General features: G+C 41.9%; 1 protein-coding gene across 3 annotated transcripts in view; it reads right to left on the reverse strand.

The window, feature by feature from the left end:
• LOC121189566 (girdin-like) overlaps nt 1-22213 on the reverse strand; it is a 63344-nt gene that overhangs the window by 19768 nt on the left and 21363 nt on the right. For all 3 annotated transcript variants that reach the window (XM_041049830.1, XM_041049829.1, XM_041049831.1), the window contains exons 4-16: nt 18081-18150; nt 11656-11714; nt 11068-11151; nt 10749-10889; nt 9671-9843; nt 5434-5515; nt 4734-4892; nt 4221-4367; nt 3911-4055; nt 3148-3326; nt 1670-1807; nt 500-683; nt 208-338 (exon numbers count right to left, since the gene is read on the reverse strand). In XM_041049830.1, the coding sequence (XP_040905764.1) occupies nt 208-338; nt 500-683; nt 1670-1807; nt 3148-3326; nt 3911-4055; nt 4221-4367; nt 4734-4892; nt 5434-5515; nt 9671-9843; nt 10749-10889; nt 11068-11151; nt 11656-11714; nt 18081-18150 (1692 nt within the window). The remainder of the gene's footprint in view (nt 1-207; nt 339-499; nt 684-1669; nt 1808-3147; nt 3327-3910; nt 4056-4220; nt 4368-4733; nt 4893-5433; nt 5516-9670; nt 9844-10748; nt 10890-11067; nt 11152-11655; nt 11715-18080; nt 18151-22213) is intronic.

Genomic DNA, 22213 nt, shown 5'->3' on the forward strand with positions numbered 1-22213 from the left:
TGTCACAGTTTCACTGCATAATGAGATAGGGCTTTAATGTTCAATGCAAAATCATTACAAATTTTACAGACACAGTCAGAGATCTTTCTCCCTGAAACAAAGCATATTAAGGCTGAACCATGTGGGGCAACACTGACTGACATACGGCACACAGACACACTGACATTTCAAAATACAGACCAGGCAGAGAACAAAATGCACACAGACCTTTTCACAGGTGATTCCAAGACTGGCAACTTTCTTCTGCAGGCTCTCGTTGTCCCGTTCCAGCTTCTGCATCTGAATCTCCAGCTCCTCTGCTCGCTCTCCTTTCTCCTTCATCACCTCGAGCTCCTTGCCTGCATACAAAAGACACACATTCTTACAAACAACCAAATTGCTGATCCTGTGAATTTAAAATGAACAGACAACTTAACGTAGCCAGAAAAAACAAAGCCAAAAAACACACCCACACTTATTTCAATGAATCACAAAAACTCTTAATCAGTGTGTTACTCACGCAGTTGTTTCCTTTCAAACTCCATTTTGTTGAGTTTGGCGGTTGTCTCGCAGATGGACTCATGGAGAACGCGATTCTCTTTCTCCACATCCTTGACCCGGGCCTCAGCACCTACCTGGCAGCGCTGACGCAGAGAAGACACCGTCTGGCTCAGGTGCTTGTTCTCCTGCTCCAGACCCTTCAGCTGGAGAGCAGACAGAGTTTTAATGGCCTGTGTCATATTTAATATAAATGATTTAAACTTTTTAACTTTGCATTCAGTATTACACAGACAGGTCTCTCCCACCTGTTGTTGGGGAAGCCTGAAGTTTCTGCTTCACATTTTCATTTAGGTTAATTTAATCAAATTCGTTTCTCCAATAAACTCAAAAAATTTCAAAAGATATCAAGAAGAACCACTAACGACACGTGGAAACACAAAAGTCACAAAAGCTTACATGCATTTTGGAAAGGCACCACATTAGTTACATCTCATTATGTTTACAACCGACTGGAAAGAAGTGCCCACATCTGTGAGTGCAGCGTGTTGTGTTTTCTCTGCCTCTGTAGCTCATTGAGGCCAGATTTTACAAATCAGATGGTTAAACTAATCATAGGTGTCAGATCTGGGTCTAACAGCTATAAAGTCTCTGCAGACACACAACGAGTGTGTTGAGTCAATAAAACATAGCGGTAGTTCCACCTAATAGTTTTCTGAGCCAAACGCAAATCAATTGCACAAAGATTGCTCTCAAGAAAACTCAGTATAGACTTTAGTAAATTACACAGCTCCGCCATGTTATTTTCTCTGAGCTTCCTGAGACCAGAATCAATGATGGTTTTGTGGAGAGAGCAGCGTGTATGACGCACAGTCTCAAAGCTCTGTTTGTCTGAATGTGTTGGTGTATCTCTCCATATACTTGTCCAGTATACAGACTGCAATGTTAACATTTTAAATCACATGAATGCTTGAGTTGACTATAGTCACTCTCAGAAAACTTGGTCTCTGCAGCATTAGATTAACTGCACTAACTTTGTCCATCTCAAACACAACGGGCCTGTGCGTCATTCAGCAAAAATGTGGCAGGAAAAATGGCATAAAAGCAATTATTACTGAGAAGATTTAATACACCTCAATACCTCAAGAATACAAGTTTAAATTATGTGTATTGTGTGTGTGTGTTTGTATACCTGTCTCTCAGAATTTTCTCTGAGTGTTTCGAGAGTCTTCTCCAGTAAAGCCTTCTCCTTCATCAGGTCAGTGCTGAGCGACTCAGCACTGCGGAGCGACTCTATGTCTGCTGTCAGCTCACTCTGCAGCTGCTCCAACTGCACACAAACAAAGAAGCATTTTAAAATGTCGCACTGTCTCGACTGCGTTTTCATGTTTTAGTCAGTGTTCATGAGGATAGCTGGTGGTGGCTCAGCAATTACTGTCAGCTCCTTTTTGTCAGCTTTTATGTCCCATTTTAGGATTTGTTCCCCTTCAGTCACACATACATCATGGTGCACTGTCGATGGTTTTCTTGCTTAAGATCCTACATTGCACAGTCACCTCTGTTGTGACCATTGTTTTTGTGGCCGAGGCATAATACTGTGAGTTACTCTGTGTTTTGCAATCATAAAGAAGCTGGTGCCGTTATTAATCCATGATACAAATACAATATATCCTCTCATTCTGTCACAACTATGCAGACAAACACACACAAGTTAATGCGCACACACACACACAGATGCAGACAGACAGATACATTTTAAATGACACTATTTCTGTTGTTTGAGTCTACCAGCAGCTGCATTCACATACAAATGTGTTTTGGCTCCAGACTTCAGGACACTCACTTTGGATTTTCTCTTTGTGAGAGAAAAACACAATTTCATGCTTTTTATTCAGAGGGCACAGAGAGAGGCTTATGTTTCTGAAAATAGCTGAGAGACTTCTCTTAGCGAGGGGCGTGCAAGTGTCAAAGACTGGAAAAGAAAAAGGCAAGGGGCTGCCTAGATTTACAGCTCTGCTTTCATCCTCCTACCCACCCTTCTCTATACGTTCTCCCTCTTTCTGTTTTTTAGTTCTCACTGCCACTGTGTGAAAAGGTCTAAAGTCAAGTGTCAGGGTGATATATTATGGAGCAGACCGGGTCCAATATGCTAATCTAGGTGGTGACTCCAATAAAGAGCAGGAAATGAAACTGCAAAGTGTCTTAAAACAGTAACTGTGCGCTCAGTCTATCTATAGCATAACTGAGTACTGATGCTTGTCTCATGCTTGCTTTATTTAATGTCAGAGAAGTCTGGGTTTTGGCTTTTAGGTTACCGTGTGTACTGCAGGCATGTTATGGCCAACAGATGAAAACTGTACAATATATTCATCCACACAACTTCCTATATTATCCTATTATTCAGTTAGCAGCTTTGAAAAAGGTATGATTTATTTCTCATGATGCACAGCGTATTTTACAGGCAAACTGAACTATATAACTAAAATATGACTAATTAAATTCCTATTTTTATTATTATATGGACTTAAGGTAAGGTGAGCATTTGCCAATGAAATTAGAAAAACAGCTTGTCAAATTATGACAGTGGGATCATCTGCAATGAGTGCAGGCCGCATTTTTTAAGACGCATAGGTGGAAATAAATAAAAAGATATAACAGTTCGTTGCTTACTTTCTGGTTAAGTCTCTGGTTCTCTTGGGTGACTTTAGCCAGTTTTGCCACTGTGTCCTGACTGGCTGCTCCTCTGAGCTCCTCCACAGTCTTCAGCAGGGTCTGGTTGTCTTTCTCCAGCTTCAACAGGCGGCTCGAGGTCAGCTCATTCACCTCCTCACCCAGGGACTTCTGGGGGGCTGAGTCAATGACAGCGAGAAAATGCACATCAATGTTTTAAATCACTATTAAAAAAAATCTCAGGTGATATCATTGGGATTGCAGTAAGTCAAGGAAAAATTAACTAATTGAAAGCCCTGTGGTCCAACTTTACAAGTCTTAAAGCTTTTAAAAGTGCCATTTTAACAAACAACCTCCCACCCCCACCACCCACACACACACACATACAAACACTCTCAAAGTCTTTATCCCGATCCCTGGCTAGTTAAACCTCTTAACAGCTTTTATAATCCAAACATACCGATTATCCTCCAGGAGCCTCTGAATATTAATTACAGGTCTTAACCAAGTGGAAAGAAAACCCAGTGGAGGCAGGCAAATTCACAAGGGCTGTGGGGATGAGGCCAGGGCCAAGAGCCAATGACCAAAGCCTGGTCTGTTGGCCTTCTGAAGCCTTCAACCTGGTCAACTCAGGTGACTGTCAAATGAACCATTTACCTTTGTTGTTCTTATTTTTAAACTTGCTGTAGCTGCCAGTCAATATACAGAAACATTCTCTGGTTTTCTTCTTTTAAACAGACCCTCGCCTCCATCCACGTCTTACCATCAGTCAGCTCTGGTGTCTTGGATAGTTGCTCCAGCTCCCAGCCCAGGTGCAGAGACTCATCCATGCTCTGTTTCTGGGCCATCTCAAGAACAAGATTCTCCTCCAACAGCTCCTCCATGCGTTTACGGTCCATGTCCCGCTCCTGGAGATAACGCAGAGATTGGATGGTGTGTTGAGATAAACAGATGCTGAACACGCAACTGCTGAAATGTTCCATTTACACTTCTTTTCCTGCTTTTTCATCCAAAAAAATCCCATAAAGCTAAAATAGATCACTAAACACTGATCCATAAATCCATCCTCTCACCATCTCCAGGTCATGGATCTTGGATTTGAGCTGTAGATTCTCTTTCTCCAGGTGGTGCTGTTTGTCAGACCGGGTCCTGCTAGCATCCAGTTGTTCCTCCAGCATGGTCTTAGTCTCCAGCAGGATCTGGTTGTCCTCCTTCAGCTCCTGCAGACATCAGCACATCAGTAGAGAACACAAACAACAAAACATAATCATTGCAGCTTAGAATAAGCAACGGTAATAATAGTATAGTGGATTCATATTATATAGCTCTTTACAGTTTGCTCAGGAATAAAAATGTCTCTGCTGCCAATGTTTGAGCAACTTTTTATATCTTGTCTTTTAAAACAGAAGCTCAACTTTGACTTAATGTCATTGTATAGACTGGGTGCCTCTGTTTCATAAACATCACTACAACCTGCACAAACCTTTTTACCCCAAAAGTACGTTTTTCTTGAACTAATGTTATCAAGACAACAACAAACACCGCATCTTTGCTTAACACAACGCTTTGTGTGTGCAGATGTGTACCTCAACTCTGGCCTTGTAAAACTCAATGTCGTGAAGTCTCTCCTTGTAACGGCCCAGCTCGCTCTCCAGTTTGTCGACACGGATCGCTTTCTCTCTGAGTGCGTCCAGCTCGTCACGGTAGGCCCGAGCCGACCGAGCGTCAGACAGCAGCTGGTAGCTCTGCAGGAGTTGATAGCCGAATATAGAGCATGAATATGTGGACATGTGTTTAAGAATTTGCAATGGATTCACAAGAAAATATCTCTAAATAGTGAAATGCATGAACAAATATATAAACAGATACACAATCGTGAATCAAAAATAAAGATTTGTTTTTTGTTAGTGCGTTCACTGAGACTGTAATCCTGCATGACTATTAGACAATAAACTATTATATCAACTAACACAGACATGCATACACACAAACTCTCCATGCCCTGAACTCATCCACCTTGTTTACAGCATCTAGTCTGTTAACCAGGCCATCAGCCTGCCGCCCACTCCAAATCAAAAGCCATGTGAGGCTGTTGCTAGACTAAAGATAGCTCTAATAGCCCCTAATGAGCTAAGTCACTAGCCAGCTGATTAAAGCCTGGCAGCGCTGCAGAAACAAAGTACTTAGAAAGAGAAGGGAGGAGGTGAAGGGAAGAGGGAGTCACATGAGTGTTTGTGTGCTGTGTGCATGTAGGTGCTTGAGAGCTGCTGTGATTTGTGGCATTACCTCCTGCTGGAGCCTCTTGAGCTCCACCTCCATGTTCTCAAGCTCCTGTCTGGTGTCCAAAAGCTGCTCACTCTTCTCCTCTCTGGCATGAAAGAGATGGGAGGGTTAGTAGCTAAACAAGGGCAAAATGGAAAAGGTCAGAGGATGTAACCTAGAAAGAGGAACGACAGAAAGAGTGCCAGGAGGAAGAGAAAGACACCAATTTTTCTGCAGCAAAAAAAGCAAGAAAATTATGTTTTTATGTCTCTAATTGTACGCTTGAAGCCATACATCAATTCAATGTGCCGTATCGTGTGCGTGCATGTGCATGTATCAATTCAGAGTACTAACAAGGACATTCCTTTAGGGCTATTTCCATTTCAAGGCGCGCAGCTAAATCATTTAATGGTGGCAACTTATTGACACAGTCGCACAGAATAGTTGCATTTTATAGAATTTGCATGAATCACTTTACTTTCGGCTTTATCAACAGCTTGGCAGTTTTTACATTTTTTGGGGTTGTTTCGGTAATTTATTGCTAATAATCATGCAACAGGTAGCAGTAAAGCAAGTTACATAGTTAACATGAAGGAAGAACTGAAAACTCAGTTAAAAATATTTAAAAGCAATCCTGTTTGACTGTTGGCAGGTCATACATTCTGTATTTAAATTTCAGTTACTGTTTTCATTCCAGTTTTGATGAGTTTGGGTACAGAAGCATTTTAATTTATAAACTACTGTGAGCCCAGACACAGCTTAGGCAACATCCAAGTAAGTATAATGGGCCTCTGTTGGCAAGTTAGAAAAATCAGCAACTCACATGTTGACTTCAAGTCATCAGTAAACCCACAAACCCAGTTTCTTAAGTAAAAATAGCCTATTGTGTCTGGTGTATTAGAGCTGTGGTGGTAGGGGCACAATGTCTTCCATGTGTGTTGCCCTGAATTCAGCTACTAAAAACAACTGAAGAGCATATAGTACCATGTGACAACTTCACAGGGTAAACATATGCAAATCTGCCCCTAAGGCTCAAACCCCTCATCGTCCTTTATTCTGAAATCTACCACAACAGATAAGACAAGAGAAGAAAGTTTTAGGTTCTGGTTGAGTAAGCAGTACAAAACCCAGAATTAAATTTCTCCTGCTGTCACCCTCAATAGTAGGGTCTCGCTATCTGCTATCTAACACTCCCCTGTATCATTTGTTTAAGTGCCAGTTAAATGGGGCAGCCTGACACTTGCTTTCTGTGTGAATTTGTGTGTTTGCAAATTCTCCTCTCTTCTACCATAGAGAGAGAATGTGTCACACTGCTTTGAAGGAAAACGACTGCATTCCTGAGATGCTGTTCTGTGTGTGTGTGTGTGTTTGCATGAAACCGCTCCACTGAACATCTGATGGTCTATTTGATTACAGCTCTCTGGAGTCTCGGGGTGCATCTCAATAAGAAAAAGGCATCCTTCTGTTTTTTGTTCTCTCATTTATCCCCTCCTTCCTCCCACAACTAACGTTACTCGGGAAGCCGATATTCAGGCAGGAAGTTCTTTCAACCATTTTGTTTTATCAGTCAACCACCTCCTGCAGCCTCTCCCTGTCCCCCACAACCCTCCCCTTCCCCAAATCACAAACACCTGTCAAGTCTAGCATGGCAGATTAGCTTTGGTCTCATATTATGGATGCAGCTGGCTCTGCTGCTTATGTTAATGGCTTAACACTCATTGCATCTGCGCAAGCACAGACACAAACACTTGTATGCACTGCTATATTTAAAAAGCCAATGAATAAAGGCAACCTTTATTCCTAGTCTGATAAATGTCTGCTATCCCTCTTGCCCAAATCCTAAATTTTACCTGTAACTCTAAATATTGGCCCCATCTCAAAAATAGATCTTTGTCTGTGTAAGAATGAACAAAAAGCACCTCAACAGAAATCACTGTAGTATCACCTGGAAGTGGTTCCACACTGCAGTTCTACAATAACAAATAACGGATTCAGTGAATGTGTCCTGCAGGGAGTTTGGTTGTTCCTGGTTCCAGCGCAGCAGAACGCCCCTGTCTTTCATCTCACTGAGTTGCTTAAAATTTGTAGTTAATGATCTACTGTACTGACACTGAAGGCGTAATGGCTGATTGAGCCAAACTTTATGTCAGTAATAGTAAATGGGTAACGATTTCCCAACGCTACAGATCCTGTTTCTTAGCAATTTACTTGCTGTCGAAAGGATATATAGCTTGAAAATGTGGTCCTGGTCAGTCTAAATTCTGCATTCATATCTGACTGCCTTGCAAAGGAACAGGTATAATACATCGCTATTAAAAGCTCATAAGGGACTTTTAGAGGCGATTAAATGGAACCAGTACAAAACAAATGTTTGGCCTGGGAATCAAGTGGAATTCTCTGTGGAATAACAGCCCTAAATATTACTCTAAATGTGTTTTCATAGGTATAAACTCAGAGTGTGTTTGAGCTGGAACACGGGGAGGGAAGGCAGCCAGGCCACAGTAGCTTTAACAGACACATTAACAAACAGACCACTGTGGGAACACTGAGCCATACCCCCCGGCTCTGACCTGGTCTCCTTCAGACACACACAAGACCACACATTAGACACTCATTTCTACATTTTTATGCGGAGACAATATCTGTGCATGCGTATGCAGCCACATACAACAAACACACTCCTCTTCTGCCCCAGAAAAGAAACCGCAATCATGTGACTGGACTACATTAGCACAGACAGGCTTTTTGCCCCTTGTCTGGCCAATCACATGACAAAATCCTTCTGTCACAGACTCCACAGAAACAAGTAAACAATACCATAGCAACCAACCAACAAAATAACTCACTGGCTTGTTGGCCGCTGTTCTGTAGCCCTATTTACGTCTACTGAAGAAATCGTCATAATGTAGGTCAAGGAAGTATAAGGGAGATGTCTGCAGTGATGGATGTCAGACCTTTTCAGCACAAGAACCACAATGAATGAGTTTAGGTTCAATAAGGAGAGATGCCTTTTACTCTTTTCATGTGACCAAGCAGAGGATGACGTGCACTCCATTCTGAGCTACAACCACTTGTTAAAAAACCATGATTTAGGCTTTCAGCTTGCCCTCACGCAGACCATTGACTGTCTGACAAAGGAAACGAAACAAAATCTTCAGTGAATTTCACAGACTAAATGATACAACCAAGTATGACTCAAGGCCTTTTCCAAATCATTAAGGTCCACTGCTAAAATTAATATAGAGATGACTCCTTGTAATGCATTTTTAACTATTATAATGTGTTCTTCTTACATTATTTCACCATTTAAGTACACAGTGGGGGACCTGCATGAGCAAGCCTACAATGAGTCAGTTCACAGAGTTAACTTTAAATTTATTTGCAAACAGCTTAAATTTTTTTTTATCTATATTTGAGCAACTTCAACTAAACTCTTATGTCTTATTAGGTGTCTATATTCAATTTTATGCCACCAAGTTGATGAATGGACTTCTAGAGCCACTTAAGTGATTCCCTTGAAGTAGGAACTTCTTCTTGAAAACACTGTTTATAAGAAGGGCAGACTGTGAAGTATTCAACACTTAAATTAACATTCTTCCAACAATACAATTTCAGTCAGACCATTAAATATCAACACTGACCTCATGGCACCAGCCAGTCTGTTAAATTATTTGTGATGTTTGGGAAACACTGAAATAATTCAGCTCGACATGAAAAGTACCGATGACAGTCGGCCGTCCTTTCCTTCTAAATGATCTGTGTTGACCATTAAGCCTTTGTCTGACAAGGGATTATAGCACTTTAAAAAGGAAACTCTATTATTCATATACAGAATTTAAAAGGCCTCTCCAAGGTTTGTGAGAGGGCATTTACTCGTGTGTGTATGTGTTTGTGTGGGGCAGTGTGACATCTCAGCAGGCAATTCTCATTTGACTAATAGAGAAGAAGGGAGGAAATGGGCTCCTGGTCTCCATGATTCTTCCGCTCTGCCTCATCAAACATCATGCTTATGGCCTGAATGCAGCCATTAAAACTCACAATAACCACAGAGGTCTGACAAGTGAGAGTTCAGACTTAAAGTGATTTTCCAACGAGACCATGATGAAAATCTCTGCAGGTTTACAGTGGAACTTAAACTTGTTTGGTGGCAGCTGCTGAGATTGAATCAGGTTTGTTTACATTTCCTGTTTCTTCTCCATTTCTGTCCCCTTTGCCCAATTTAAGTAATTGCTTCTCCAACTGATAAAGATGCAGCACTCACAGTTCCTGTCGCAGGCGTCTGATCTTGGCCTTGGCATCAGCCAACTCCACAGAGAGGTGTTGTCGGCTTTCTGTCCTCCTCATGCTGGGGGAGTCACCGGGGGACTGTGTTGGACAGGGAGCCAGAGGAGACAACTGCACACAGTCTCTCTCCTGGGTTAACTCCACTATAGTCTGGATGGAAAGGAAAATACAGAGATGGCAAGTAGTGACATTTCTCATTGTTTGGATGAACCAAAAGACAAATGAAAAGCTAAAAGCCAGATTCAGAGAATAAAAATGTAGAAGGCATTTTAAAATATCACCTTGAATGTGTATTTTAGGAGAATCTGTACTGAACTACTGAACTAACCAGTCACTACTTTATAAGGAAAGAGTTAAAGGTAAGATACTTCGAGTAGAGCAGACTGGGATTCAACAATGGGACTAGAATGGAATTCAAAACAAAGAGGAGAATAGATAAATGGATTCAACCCCCCACCCCAAAACTAGACTACGGGCACTAGGGCAAAAAGTACATTCACTGTCCCACACACAGCCTATTTTGATCTAGTGCCCGTGACAGGAAATGGGATTTTAATTGAGAGCGGCTGGACTACACAGTGATAATCTGGAGGCTATTAGAACCCCTGACACACACACACACCCACACACACACACACAAAGATCTGCTATATCAGTCGTGGGCATCTGCACCCTATGGGTTGGAAACTCTTTAATGACGCATTTACTAAGTAAAAAAAACACACACACACACACACTCACACCCTCCATCCATGAGACTGTTAACAGTTTCAACCCTTCCTTCCTGAGGCTGTTCTCTTGTGGTAATGGCAAAAAAGGGAAAAGTTTCCACATAACCATCCTAAATGCAGCCAATCGTGTTCATTACAAAAAATTTTGTTTGGAAAAGATGTAACAGACCTCCACAAAAGCACATCTGCAAATGACAACAACAATAAAAAGAGATACCATTTGTTGTACTTTTTAAAATTTCTAACAAGGTAACAAGGCACAATAAATCTATGTTAGCACACAGAGTACATACATACATATATACGGTATATATATTTTGTTACCTCCAGCTGTGTGTCCCTTTCATCCACCAGGCGTTTGAGGTGGAAAGCCAGGTTTCTGGAGAGGCTGTCCAGATCCTCAGGAGGCATTTCCCCACTTTCCAACCACTGCAGGTCCACTACGTTTTCCTGGTTATGAGTCACCTATAATCACCACCATTGAAAAGATTGCTGTTTATAGATACATTAAAATTTTGCATTCATAACAGCCCATCCCACTGTTACCACAAATCACATAATGGAGCCACAAGATCTCTGCCAAGGTCTAAGAAGTTCAATATCTTAATTCACTCCAGTTTTGTTTACTATAGAAGATAAATACCTCTTGGATGTGGGACGCTATGGCAGCTTTGCTGTCGAAGTCCAGAGTCTGGATACGCTCAATGTACTCCTCCTTCTTCTCACACTATAAACAAGGGGGGGGCAGGGGGTGAGACAGGGTACACAGAAATTTATTATGTCACATGTATGAATGTTCAAATAGAAGAGGACAGATTTTTGAGCTGTGAAAGAGTTTGGAGAATAGATCAACACTGCAGACATAAAGCAGAAGTTGATCTGATACACAGGTTTTCGGGAAGGCAGTTTTTGTATTTAGGTAAGAAGTCTAGTCTTCACGTGCACGTTTACGAGGCTTCATAGCACTATATTAAGTCACCCCCATGGCTGCAACTATGATGTGTTTTATGCAAACAATACAGCTGGTGAAAGGTCAGCGCTCATTTGAAATGCAGTGAGTAAGAGCTGAATGGGGCTTTGTCATACGACAGGAAAAGGTCTGCTTTGTCATTCATTACACAGCATTAGTTGTATGGTAGAGTTAGAGTTCATTCATTTTATCAAAGTTGAGCAAGTGGCAATCTGAATTATGCATGTGTGAAGTGTGTGTTTAAGTGGATCATTCTCTTACCTGAACAGCACAGCCAAGTAACAGCAGCAATAATTTCTTCATCTCCTCCAGACCTTGTTCTAAAAATGCACACAAAAATACACAGTACACAATATTATGAGTACAGTTCAACCACTTCATCTCTGCAAACACAACAGCAACAACAGAGAATTTGTTATCATTGCAATTCTGTCTTGTCTCTGTGTTGTCTTGTCTGGTATTCTGTTCATTTGGCTTTTGTGGCTTAAGAAGAAGTAAAAACAGAAGTTAACGAATAAATTGTATTGACAGATGTGTTGTTGATAGCAGTGGAAACCCAAACCTCACACAGTCTGTTACAACACAGAGATCCGGTGATTGATGGAGGGTGATAGATGATGGATGACTGTGTTTGCCTCTGTGCTTTGTAACAAACCACTTCCACCTTTCAGAGTGTTTCAAAGGCAGGTGAGGTCTTAGACATCTGCATCTGCCTGTCTCTGGCACATGTTTAAATTTACTTCCCCATAAAAAATAAATCAGAACATTTAGTGTCCCACATTCACTTCCAATTAGCTGAATTCTTAGGTTGTTACAGTTTCCCCCTAATAAACCCCCCTCCTCCTGTTACAGTGCCACAGTGTTTTCCACAGCGTCGTAGGCTGGCAGGATGAACTTGCAGCACTCTTCCACATGTCAGGACATATTGTCAGAAACTGCTGAAACCCACAAACAGCTGCTAGCATGCTCAACAGGCCTGAGCTCATCTGTGGGATTTGGTGCTGAACAACAGTAAACCAGGTGGTGTATGTGTGTGTGTTACACTGACTAAGTGGTATGGTATACGAGTTGTGTGCATCTGTGTCTATGTCTGTGTGCTTTCCCTATTAGGCGCAGGGTGTGTGCGAGTGTGTGTGATAAGCCAGCTCATCATGAGGTCCAGGGGGCAGCGAGCGCTAACACTGTCCAGCTCTAATAATAATAAATCCAGATTAGTGACAGCATGTTTTCTGTGGAGGGTGGTCTGTTTGCCTCTCAGTTTAATGAGCTAATCATGGCGGGAGCAGGAACAGCTAGATAGAAGACACACAGAAAGACAATTCTGACCTGTGTGTTGATTTGTGGGTCTTTTCAAATGATTTAAAATGAAAATCAAATCAAATGTATAAAACCACTTCCCAAAATGATCACAAATAACAGAATAATCTTCCAAGAAATTACTCTGCTGGAGAAAAGAGAGTCTGACTGTCTGTGTAGAGCACCAATTTAGAAAGCAACAAACAAACAACCCAGCAGTTCCTATGGGACGGCGCAGTCTGTCAGAACAGAATGTGTCCCATTGTCAGGATCTATCCATCAATTTTACAGAATCTCCCACACAATCAAATCAATCTCCCCTCTCTCATTCCTCTGGAATCAATGGAGACACACAAGTCGGTGTATTATTGAGAAACCGAGACGTCCCTGTGGTCACAATGTGGCACAGGTTACACCGTCAACTTTTAAGATGGAGATAAACATTATAATCGTAGCCATAAATAATGGATGCTAGGCCCAAGGCAGGATGGATATTAGTTGTTGAGTGAGTATTAAGCAGCTGCTTCTGCTGCTGCTGCAGTACTTTCTAAAAACTGAAATTTTATTCATACTGCATGTTTGGTCCAATCAGTGATGTCAGGCAGGTTTCTTTGCCTCACAGCTGGTGGAAAACTGGAGCTTTGCAGAAATGTGTTCTTCTGTATGTGATTTCACTGTTTATTTTCCTCATTATGATTGGCTAATGTTTGGGTACATCAGTCACAGTACAGAAATTCAGTTGTAATTGCATTCATTCTGTGCTGCAGCCAAGGAAAGGTGGACTTTTTGTAGCTCTTGAAAAAAAAAAAAAAAAACTTTCCAGACATGAGTTTGGACACCACAGCTAAATAAATGTTAAGAAAATGTGTATTATAAAGTTCAGAAAGTCTGGATGAAGAGCTGTACTGCAAGCAAAGGAAGTTTAGACGTCTTTCTCACGTTGCCCTTCGTTCTGACAGCAGACTTTTCACCCCAACCTTCATGTGAGGCTGTTCTGACACTTTTGCCTTCCACTGTAGTTCTTTTCGAGCATAGCCACACCTTAATGATGCCCAGTCCTGCACCACCTATAACTAACTTAAACAACTGCACCGGCAGAGGACTTATAGGAAATATTCTGTCAAACCAAGAACTTCAGTTATCAGCTATGATGGTGTGCAATCAATTTAAGAGGATTTTACGGTTTTGAGGGAGCGAATATTGTGGTGCTCTTGCTCAGCACCTGCATTCATGATATAAAAAAATATTAAACACATAAAGAGAATATGAGGAAATTTGGGCCTAGAAGGGTGACGGGCTGATAAAACTTAATTCTCACTGCTGCAGGGTTTAACAGTTCTCTATTAGAGCCATAGGAGCCTATTCTAGTCAGGGAAGGGATTTAGCTCAGCAAATCTACTGGAGCAATGGAGGAAAGATAAGGAACCTCACAGGATAAATAATTTATAGAGCTAGAGTGGGAGAACAAGAGGGAGAGACGGTAAGGGAGGCAGATGAAAGGAAGAGAGACAAAAGAGGGAAAGCACCACAGAGCATAAGCAACACAAACACGAGGGAAGACTATAGAAATTGAGAAAGCAAGAAACAGAAAGAGAGCAGGAGGAAGGCAAAGAGGCAAGGCTGAAAATAGACAACAGAAATCTCCCTCAAGCAGCAGGAGCAAGGGGGCTTCAAGGAGGTGCCACCCATCTTTCTGCTAGCCTCATCTTTTCTCTGTCCCTCTCTTGCTTCCCTCTTACTCACACCCACTTCATCCATCCATTTATTCTCTGCATCATACATCCACCCTTCCTTCCTTCCTTCCTCCCCTCAGCATTGTTACGAATCATCTGCACCTCCTGAGTGATATTCACTCATCTATGCTTCCTTTTTCACCTCCTTTCCTCCCTCCCTGCTTTATCCTCTTAGCAGGAAACCAGAGGTCAGAGGGACAGTGACTAACCCTTCTTCCTGCAATGCCATTGTTAATCTGTCTGTGAGGATGTGAGTGAATAAGAAGGGTGAAAAAAATGTGTGTTTGCGTGCATGTGCAATCTATTGCTACAACCCTCTCTTCTGCCATGATGAATAAAGTATTCAGGCCCCACTGACGTGCATGTCAGTGATAAAACTAGTACAAGCAATCTGATATTGCTTTGACAGCCTGCCAGAGCGTATTCAACCATTTCATGGGAGCAGAGGACAGAGATGGCTCAACCTTATTTTCAGATTATTTTAGGCCATTTGCGCTTCATAAAACGAGATACAGTGACAAGTGACATCAAAGAAAGACAGCCTGGAGCTGAGGTCAGATTCATGAGCAGCAATGCACACAACCGAGTCTGAGGACAACACAAGGACCACTGAACGGGCTGAAGATAACCATAAAGAAGAGAGATTATAAAATACGAAACATATTGGTCAAATTGGCGTTATGTCCAGTTTACTGTCATTGTTTCAGTCTCACAGCTTTCAAAGTTAACCCAGCTCTTACATCCCAGTCATACACACACAAACCATTCTGTCTATTCTATTGTTTCTCAAGGAGACACTGGACACCACAACACTGTGAGACAGTATAAACACACCGAAACGTTCGCCTACACACACAACACTGTTTAACTTCAACAGCAAAAATAGCAGGCCAGATTTTTTTTCTGCTCTGCTCCTTTACGTATACCCATGTATATACTGTTTAAACAAACACACGCCACTGTCAAGCCCATCAGTTCCTGCTTTCTGTCAGCTGTCAGCGAACAACAGTTGTCTTTCCTGTTGCTGCTACTGCTACAAGAACTGAGAGGTCTTTGTCTTCCGAATGTTTGGCCATATTTATTCCTAAAATCTGTGTTTATAAAAGATAAAGAAATCTGGGCTGCATCTGGGATTTTTAAGTGGCAAGCTGTCAACTGTGCAGTGTTTTCCTTCAGTAGGAGTAATGGGGACAGAGAGAGAGAGAGAGAGAGAGAGAGAGAGAGAGAGAGAGAGAGAGAGAGAGAGAGAGAGAGAGAGAGAGAGAGAGAGAGAGAGAGGGCCGTATTCATGCAATTACGGTAACTACTGCATGAGGCTTCAGTGAAGCAGCTACAGATCAGACGACAGATCAGGAATCAGTTCCCTCAAAATGTGTCTGTGACTGACTTTCTTCAGAAGATCAGAGCAGATCACTGCAGAAAACTCACAGGCTTTAAGCCAGACTAAACAATGGGGGTACTGTGTGTGTTTGGGTGTCTGTGTGTGTGTGTGCACTGACGTGCATGCAAGCACACTCACTAAACACTACTCGTCTGTGCATCTCACTGTGTGTGTATATACAAGGCAGACTAGGGTAAATCAGAGCCTGGGGGGGTACTACAGTGCATTCCCACTGTTCAGTGTTGTGAAGTCACCCCTCCCCCATCCACCAACTAAACACACACACGTCCACGCACTCACACACACGCAGAGTCGTCCCCTGCCCCCTAATGAGAGCATAATAAAAGCCACATGGCCAATGACTTTCAGCTGGCAGCTGCTGAACCAGAGAGCCAGACTCCACAGCCACCGCTGGTCTCACTGGTTGACTGACTGATTATCTGACAAGCTAGAGGGTAAAGGGCAAAAGAAACCCTGAGGAATGCACTCTAATGCTTTTGGCCCGCTCTGGCCCACTTGCCCGGAGCTGCCCTCCACTCTTGTCTGCATTGGGTCGACTTCAGAATTCACTTAGTAATCACTTCAGCCATGTGTAAGGCTGTACATCTGGAAGATCTTCAAGGCACTGTATATACAGCAGATATTCAGAAATGCACTGCTATGAAATTGGTTATGACATATTCAGACAGTAGACATTATTTTGTGAGTTCTGCTGATGGAAGAATCCCTCTTGGTTTCACAATGACTAGACTGAATTATTATGGGAAACAGCCCTGTAGGGAATTAATAAAATGTCAAAGGAAAGCTGTTTAATAGTTAGGAAGTGTGCTGCCAAAGGTCGTTAACACTAATAGGTGAAGAAATGTTTAGAACTAGAATACTTTCAAATGCAGGAAAATAGAAAAATAAGGGCTTGTGTGGACTGTTTGGTCTTAAAATGATGATGTTTTTATGTTACTCTGGCAGAGCTGTGGGTGGATTTTTCAATGACACGCTCTCAAATGCATGTGTACTCAATGCAGTTGCTTTTGTTCAGTCTGTTTACCCTTCATGCTGGTGGGGGCATATGGAAATTAAAGAGTTAACTGTGACCACTGAAAAGTGATGAAAACCCCAAAATAACAGCAAAGGCTGCGGTGAAAGTGTGACAAAGGCAGCTGAGGGAGGAAAGGGATTTAAAGGCCTTTTCATCTGCTTAAAAAGGTACAGATATCTTTCAACAAGCTCTGCCAGCTGCGAGACATAATAATTACATTTGCAGAGATGTACATAAAGGCAGTGAACATTGGACAGTGTTTTCCACAAGTAAAACAAGAAATCAAACGTCATTTTAGTGGTTTTAGCAAAGGTTCTATAGTGGGGGCTCTTAATAACTGATCAATGTGGGCTAGGAAAGCAACAGTTTACTCATCACATAGCTCTCCTTCTATCTATTCAAACCCTTGATTTCCACAACTGGTACACCATGATCTTCTCTACTCAGTGGCTCCACTTTGGTCACATTAGAATATCAAGAAGGCTGCTCAAAAATGTTTTCATGAAACACTTGACACAGCACTACTGCTGCTCGGCCGTTCAGATGTATCAGATATCACGGCCGGGTTCAGAAGGTCAAAGCTTTGCAGCAAAATGGTTAAAGCGAATTTGAATTTAACACTTCAAGTAACAGACGTCCACAGATTTGGGCTGCAATGTACCTGTGGTGAGTGTGAGGATTTATATGGTACAAGGTAACTCTTACCAAGACAAGAGTGACAAAGCAAGGAGAAACTTCTATTATCTATTAATTCATCTCTCCCATCACCTGAACAATAAAATAAGCATCTTCCCCTTTCATTCCGCCATCATGTCAGATTTTTGGCGGCGGGGGTTATGAATGACGGCCAAACAGACAGCTAATTACTGAGCACATAAAGAAACAAAGAAAAGAAGTAACTGGATAAAGAAATCTACAGCCAGAGATAGAGAAGTCACTCGTAACATCAAAAACAATGGATAATTAAAACTGTTCTATTGTTGCGTTCTCATGAAGCGACAAAAGCACTGCAAAATAATATGTTTCCTCTTTATGATCTGTATGCATTATTATTGCTGTTCATGTGATTCAATGAGAGGAATGTTTTAGAGAAGTTGTGAATATTTATTTATTTATTTTACTTCTGTTTAGAAGCCATGAGCACTCAAATTAAAACCAGCGCAGTACTGCTCAAAGTATCAGCCATGCTGAGGTTGTATAATTTTTTTTTGTTTTTTATTTTTACTGTACTAACACTTACCAGAGAGAGGGTTCCGGCCCAGTACCAGCACGTTTGGTAAAGGCATCATTACCAGCTGCTGGAGACTCTCCTGTCACACAAAGAAATAAAACAGAAGGTCGTCAGGAGGAGAGAGAAGAGGCCAATATTCAATACTGAAAAATAATTATGGACAAGAAAATGAACAAATACAATTTACATGACTCTAACCAGGCCCAAATACGTTTGATGTAACACCTGAGTTTTTAAGCATTGGATTTTGTCTCTTTGCATGTGCTTGATTTAAAGTGTGGTTTACATGTGACTGCTGAAATAATTATAATTCCATTTGTGCATGTCCAAATAGCTGCCAATAAGAAGTCATTGTGAAAAGCTCTCAGGTCTATTAGCCAGGAGAGCAGAGGCTTTCAGTGCATGTGACCACACAGAGAGAGATGTCAGCATTACAAGAATACAGCGCTATAACGACAATGCTCAGGGCTCTTACATTAGACTGTAATCTCATCTCCAATCAAAGACAGTAGTAGTGAATGGCAGGCCTGAGGTATAACTTTTAACAGCGTTATAATGTGGGCAAGGTGTAAACTTCAAAAGATTATGAAGACAGCCAAGGGACATCAAAATTAACATTATCACACTTCTATAGTGGACAGGAGAGATGGTCTCATGTACATCTGTGATGTTATCGTGTGTGTGTGTGTGTGTGTGTGTGTGTGTGTGTGTGTGTGTGTGTGTGTGTGTGTGTGTGTGTGTGTGTGTGTGTGTGTGAGATGATGCAAGTGACGGCGGTATTTATGTGGGTTAAATTGCTGGTGTGGGTTGTGCCTCAGGGCCCCCTCCATTCACATGTCAATCATGAAAACCAAAATGAAACCATGAGCTGCAGTTCACAGCACTCGTGCAGATACGATGCACATGTGCGCACGCGCACACACACACACACACACACACACACACAGACGCACAGTGGGTGAGGATGGGTAAGGCTTAATTACTGTTGATGTTTTGGTTTGAGTCAAACCATTTTAAATTATGAGCACTGCCATACAAACAAGTTACCCGCAATAACACATTAACTACATTCATATCTATTCATAATTATATTGCCAAGTGTTTGCCCTCAGTATGATGCCAAGTGCATTCTCTTAAAAAGGTCCATTATACCCATTTTGTCTGGTAACGCATTATAAAAATCGTACATGGAGGCTATGACTCAACAACAGCCGGCCAAAATATTTTTATAGTCCTAACCTTTAGAGCAGTATAAACCAAGTCCAAATCACAGTTGAGTTAAAAGGGAGAGCCGGTTCCTTTAAGCAGAACGGACATAAAGTTAGGCTAACTTGAATAATTCATATCTACCTGATGGCAGAGAACAGTCTGAACTCATCTGACCCGGCACTTTGACTATTCTATGCAGGTTACTGCTGAAGTCATGACTAAGAGGCTTATATAAGTAAGGGGTTTTGGAAAAGCCCCCCTCTCCTGCCGTAACCGTCTGCCCTATACATATTGCATTACTTCATCGTGGAAGTAGCAGGGGGGCAGGAAATCTGACATCACTGGATGGCTTTGATTGGTTAAAAACAGAGCCACATCTGTGCTGCTTTCATGCATGCTCAAAATAATCAAGTTGACCAAGAGCTGATTAATTCAGAACTGTGTTCTTAAAATACCTTGTACACATTTCTAACCTACCTCAAAATCACAGTGTAGAAGCCAGGATAGAACAAAAAGGGTACCTTTTGCACCGCTACCTGCCACTGCTCAGAAGTCAGAAGGAGGACATTTAGCTGACTAGGATGTTCTTTACATGTCATAGACGCATCTACAACCAACATTATATCTTTCTCAGTAATCTGTAGAAAGATGCAGATATTCTTGTGTGAGTTTCACCACCTAACTTTGAATGAATGAGCTTCTGTCTCTAAATGCAGGCTGCTAACCCCCAACAGGATAATTACAACCATATGGTCAATATTATCATATTCACATACAGACCAGTGAGACCAGAAATGTCTGAAAATGTATGTTTCCTAATTCCTGAGCTGCAGTTTGAATAAAATGTCAAACTACTTGTCTTCAATACCATAATTCAGTTCCTCTTATATCTCACATACCCGCCTTTGTACACAATGTGCTTGTGTTTGAAGAACACACACGTGTCCTGGTTTCTTCCCGTCAAGGGAAATTTATTCAGCACAAATGAAATTACAACTTCAGCCATAGCCACCTTATCAGAGCTTGCAGCAGAGGCAACTCTGACGCCTGTGGCCGTATAAGCCTTTGTTGGTTGTTTGATTTGATGCAGAGACTGAAAACCCCTGGTTTACAGAGGAAGGTGCGGAGAATGGGGTGACAGATGAACAGTGCATCACTCACACCTGGTTAAAGGCAGATAATAGCACAGTCTGACACACAGACAAGCAAGGAGCTGCAACAAGATGTATCACGCTGTATTGTGAAGTGTTTTTATTATTTTGTCCGCACCGTCTGTACATTATGACACTCACTGATAGACCCACTTCAATAAATTTGTGCATCTTCACATAAAAAATTCAAATCTCATCAAACATTTTCAAGAGGAGACCAAAATCGTGTGATCTGTGCTTTAACCTCCATACAACACACACACACAAACACGCACACACACACAGAGAGGCCTCTATGACCTGAGGTGAAGGTCAAAGTTTCGGTTGTGGGGATGGCCAGTCACACTTATTAGGTCAGGAGCGTGGTTGCCATGGTTTCCTGTCTGTGGTGATAAGAGCACTGACCCCAATTGCCCTTTCTGTCTGTCTCTATGTCTACACTGGTGTATGGGACATGAAGGGAGAGAAGTTATGGTCAATTATGATGAACTGTGGACATGTTTGGACATGTCTACAGATACACCAGTGAGATCAGTCTTTAACCACTGCTACAAGTAATTTTAATATAAACCAAAGGTTTTATAAATGCATAGAGAATAATAGACATTGATAGAATTTATAAGGTGATGGCAAAAAAACGACACTGATAATGATGATCTATTGTGATTGTAATAACAATGATGACTAATATCAGGCCGTTCCGGTCCGAAACAGCCATCATGCCTGAAGACCGAGACAGATTGACTCAACAAGCGTCAGACAGAATAATCAGCATAGCTCAGACAGCCACAGTTGGTGTCTCACTGAGAGGCATTTGGTGTGCCTGACGGCCAGTTCGCCATGCAGAACTCATGACAGCCACTGTGGGCAAAATAAGCCAAGACTTTAAAGGGCACAGAAACCAGAATCTGGATCACAGACACTCTGGGAAGTCTCCTGATTTGTCTCTTCAGAGACAAACATCGGTCTCATTCCTCTGCTGTTTTATGCAACAGCACAAGCGCAGGCTGTGGTTTGGGAAAAGGCTGGCTTGTTTAGTCTTGATGTAACGCCTCACATTTATGGTGCTCTCAACAATTCATGACATACTGGGCCTTTCTGAGGACAAAACAACACCAGCAGAACACTGTCGTTCCGGTGCTATTTGTGCTTTTAGCTTTCTAGAAAATGCTGAGTCACCACAGAGAAGAGAACTCCTACTGGATCTCTAGTTTTGCAACAACAACACACACACACACACACACACACTTTTCCCCACTGTCCCCACAACCACCTGTCCCAACTTTGACCGCTGCTCGCCATCAATTCACTCTCACACCTGTCCCCTTCAATGGCAGCATGTGTTTGCTGTGCAGGCACAACAATTAAGGCGGTCACACTTTTCATACCAACCCAAACATCCAGCAATGACGTTCGAGTTAATCGCTATGGGTTCGCACTGCTGGGATTCAAGTATTTAGCTTTCAGTGAACACAAGTGTAGTGCAAAATTACAGTACAGGCCAAGCTTCAGTGCACGTATCACTTTCTACACAAACAGATGGTGTAGTTTTGGCACTCTAATTCCAATCCCCAAATGATTCACCTCATGTGATTTCCTCTCTTTCCAGTGGAGTGATCTGGACTATGCAGAGTCATGAGCTCGGTGCAACACTATGACTATTCAGTACCACTTTTCCTTCATTCCCTACCCTTCTCAAGGGTCCACTGTACTGATCCTGCTAGTCTGTGTTCTCTCCAGAGAAGATCACTCTGGAGCTCCCCAAAAAAATAAACCTAAGAC

The sequence above is a fragment of the Toxotes jaculatrix genome, chromosome 11, assembly GCF_017976425.1.
Source record: "Toxotes jaculatrix isolate fToxJac2 chromosome 11, fToxJac2.pri, whole genome shotgun sequence".
Lineage (NCBI taxonomy): Eukaryota > Metazoa > Chordata > Actinopteri > Toxotidae > Toxotes > Toxotes jaculatrix.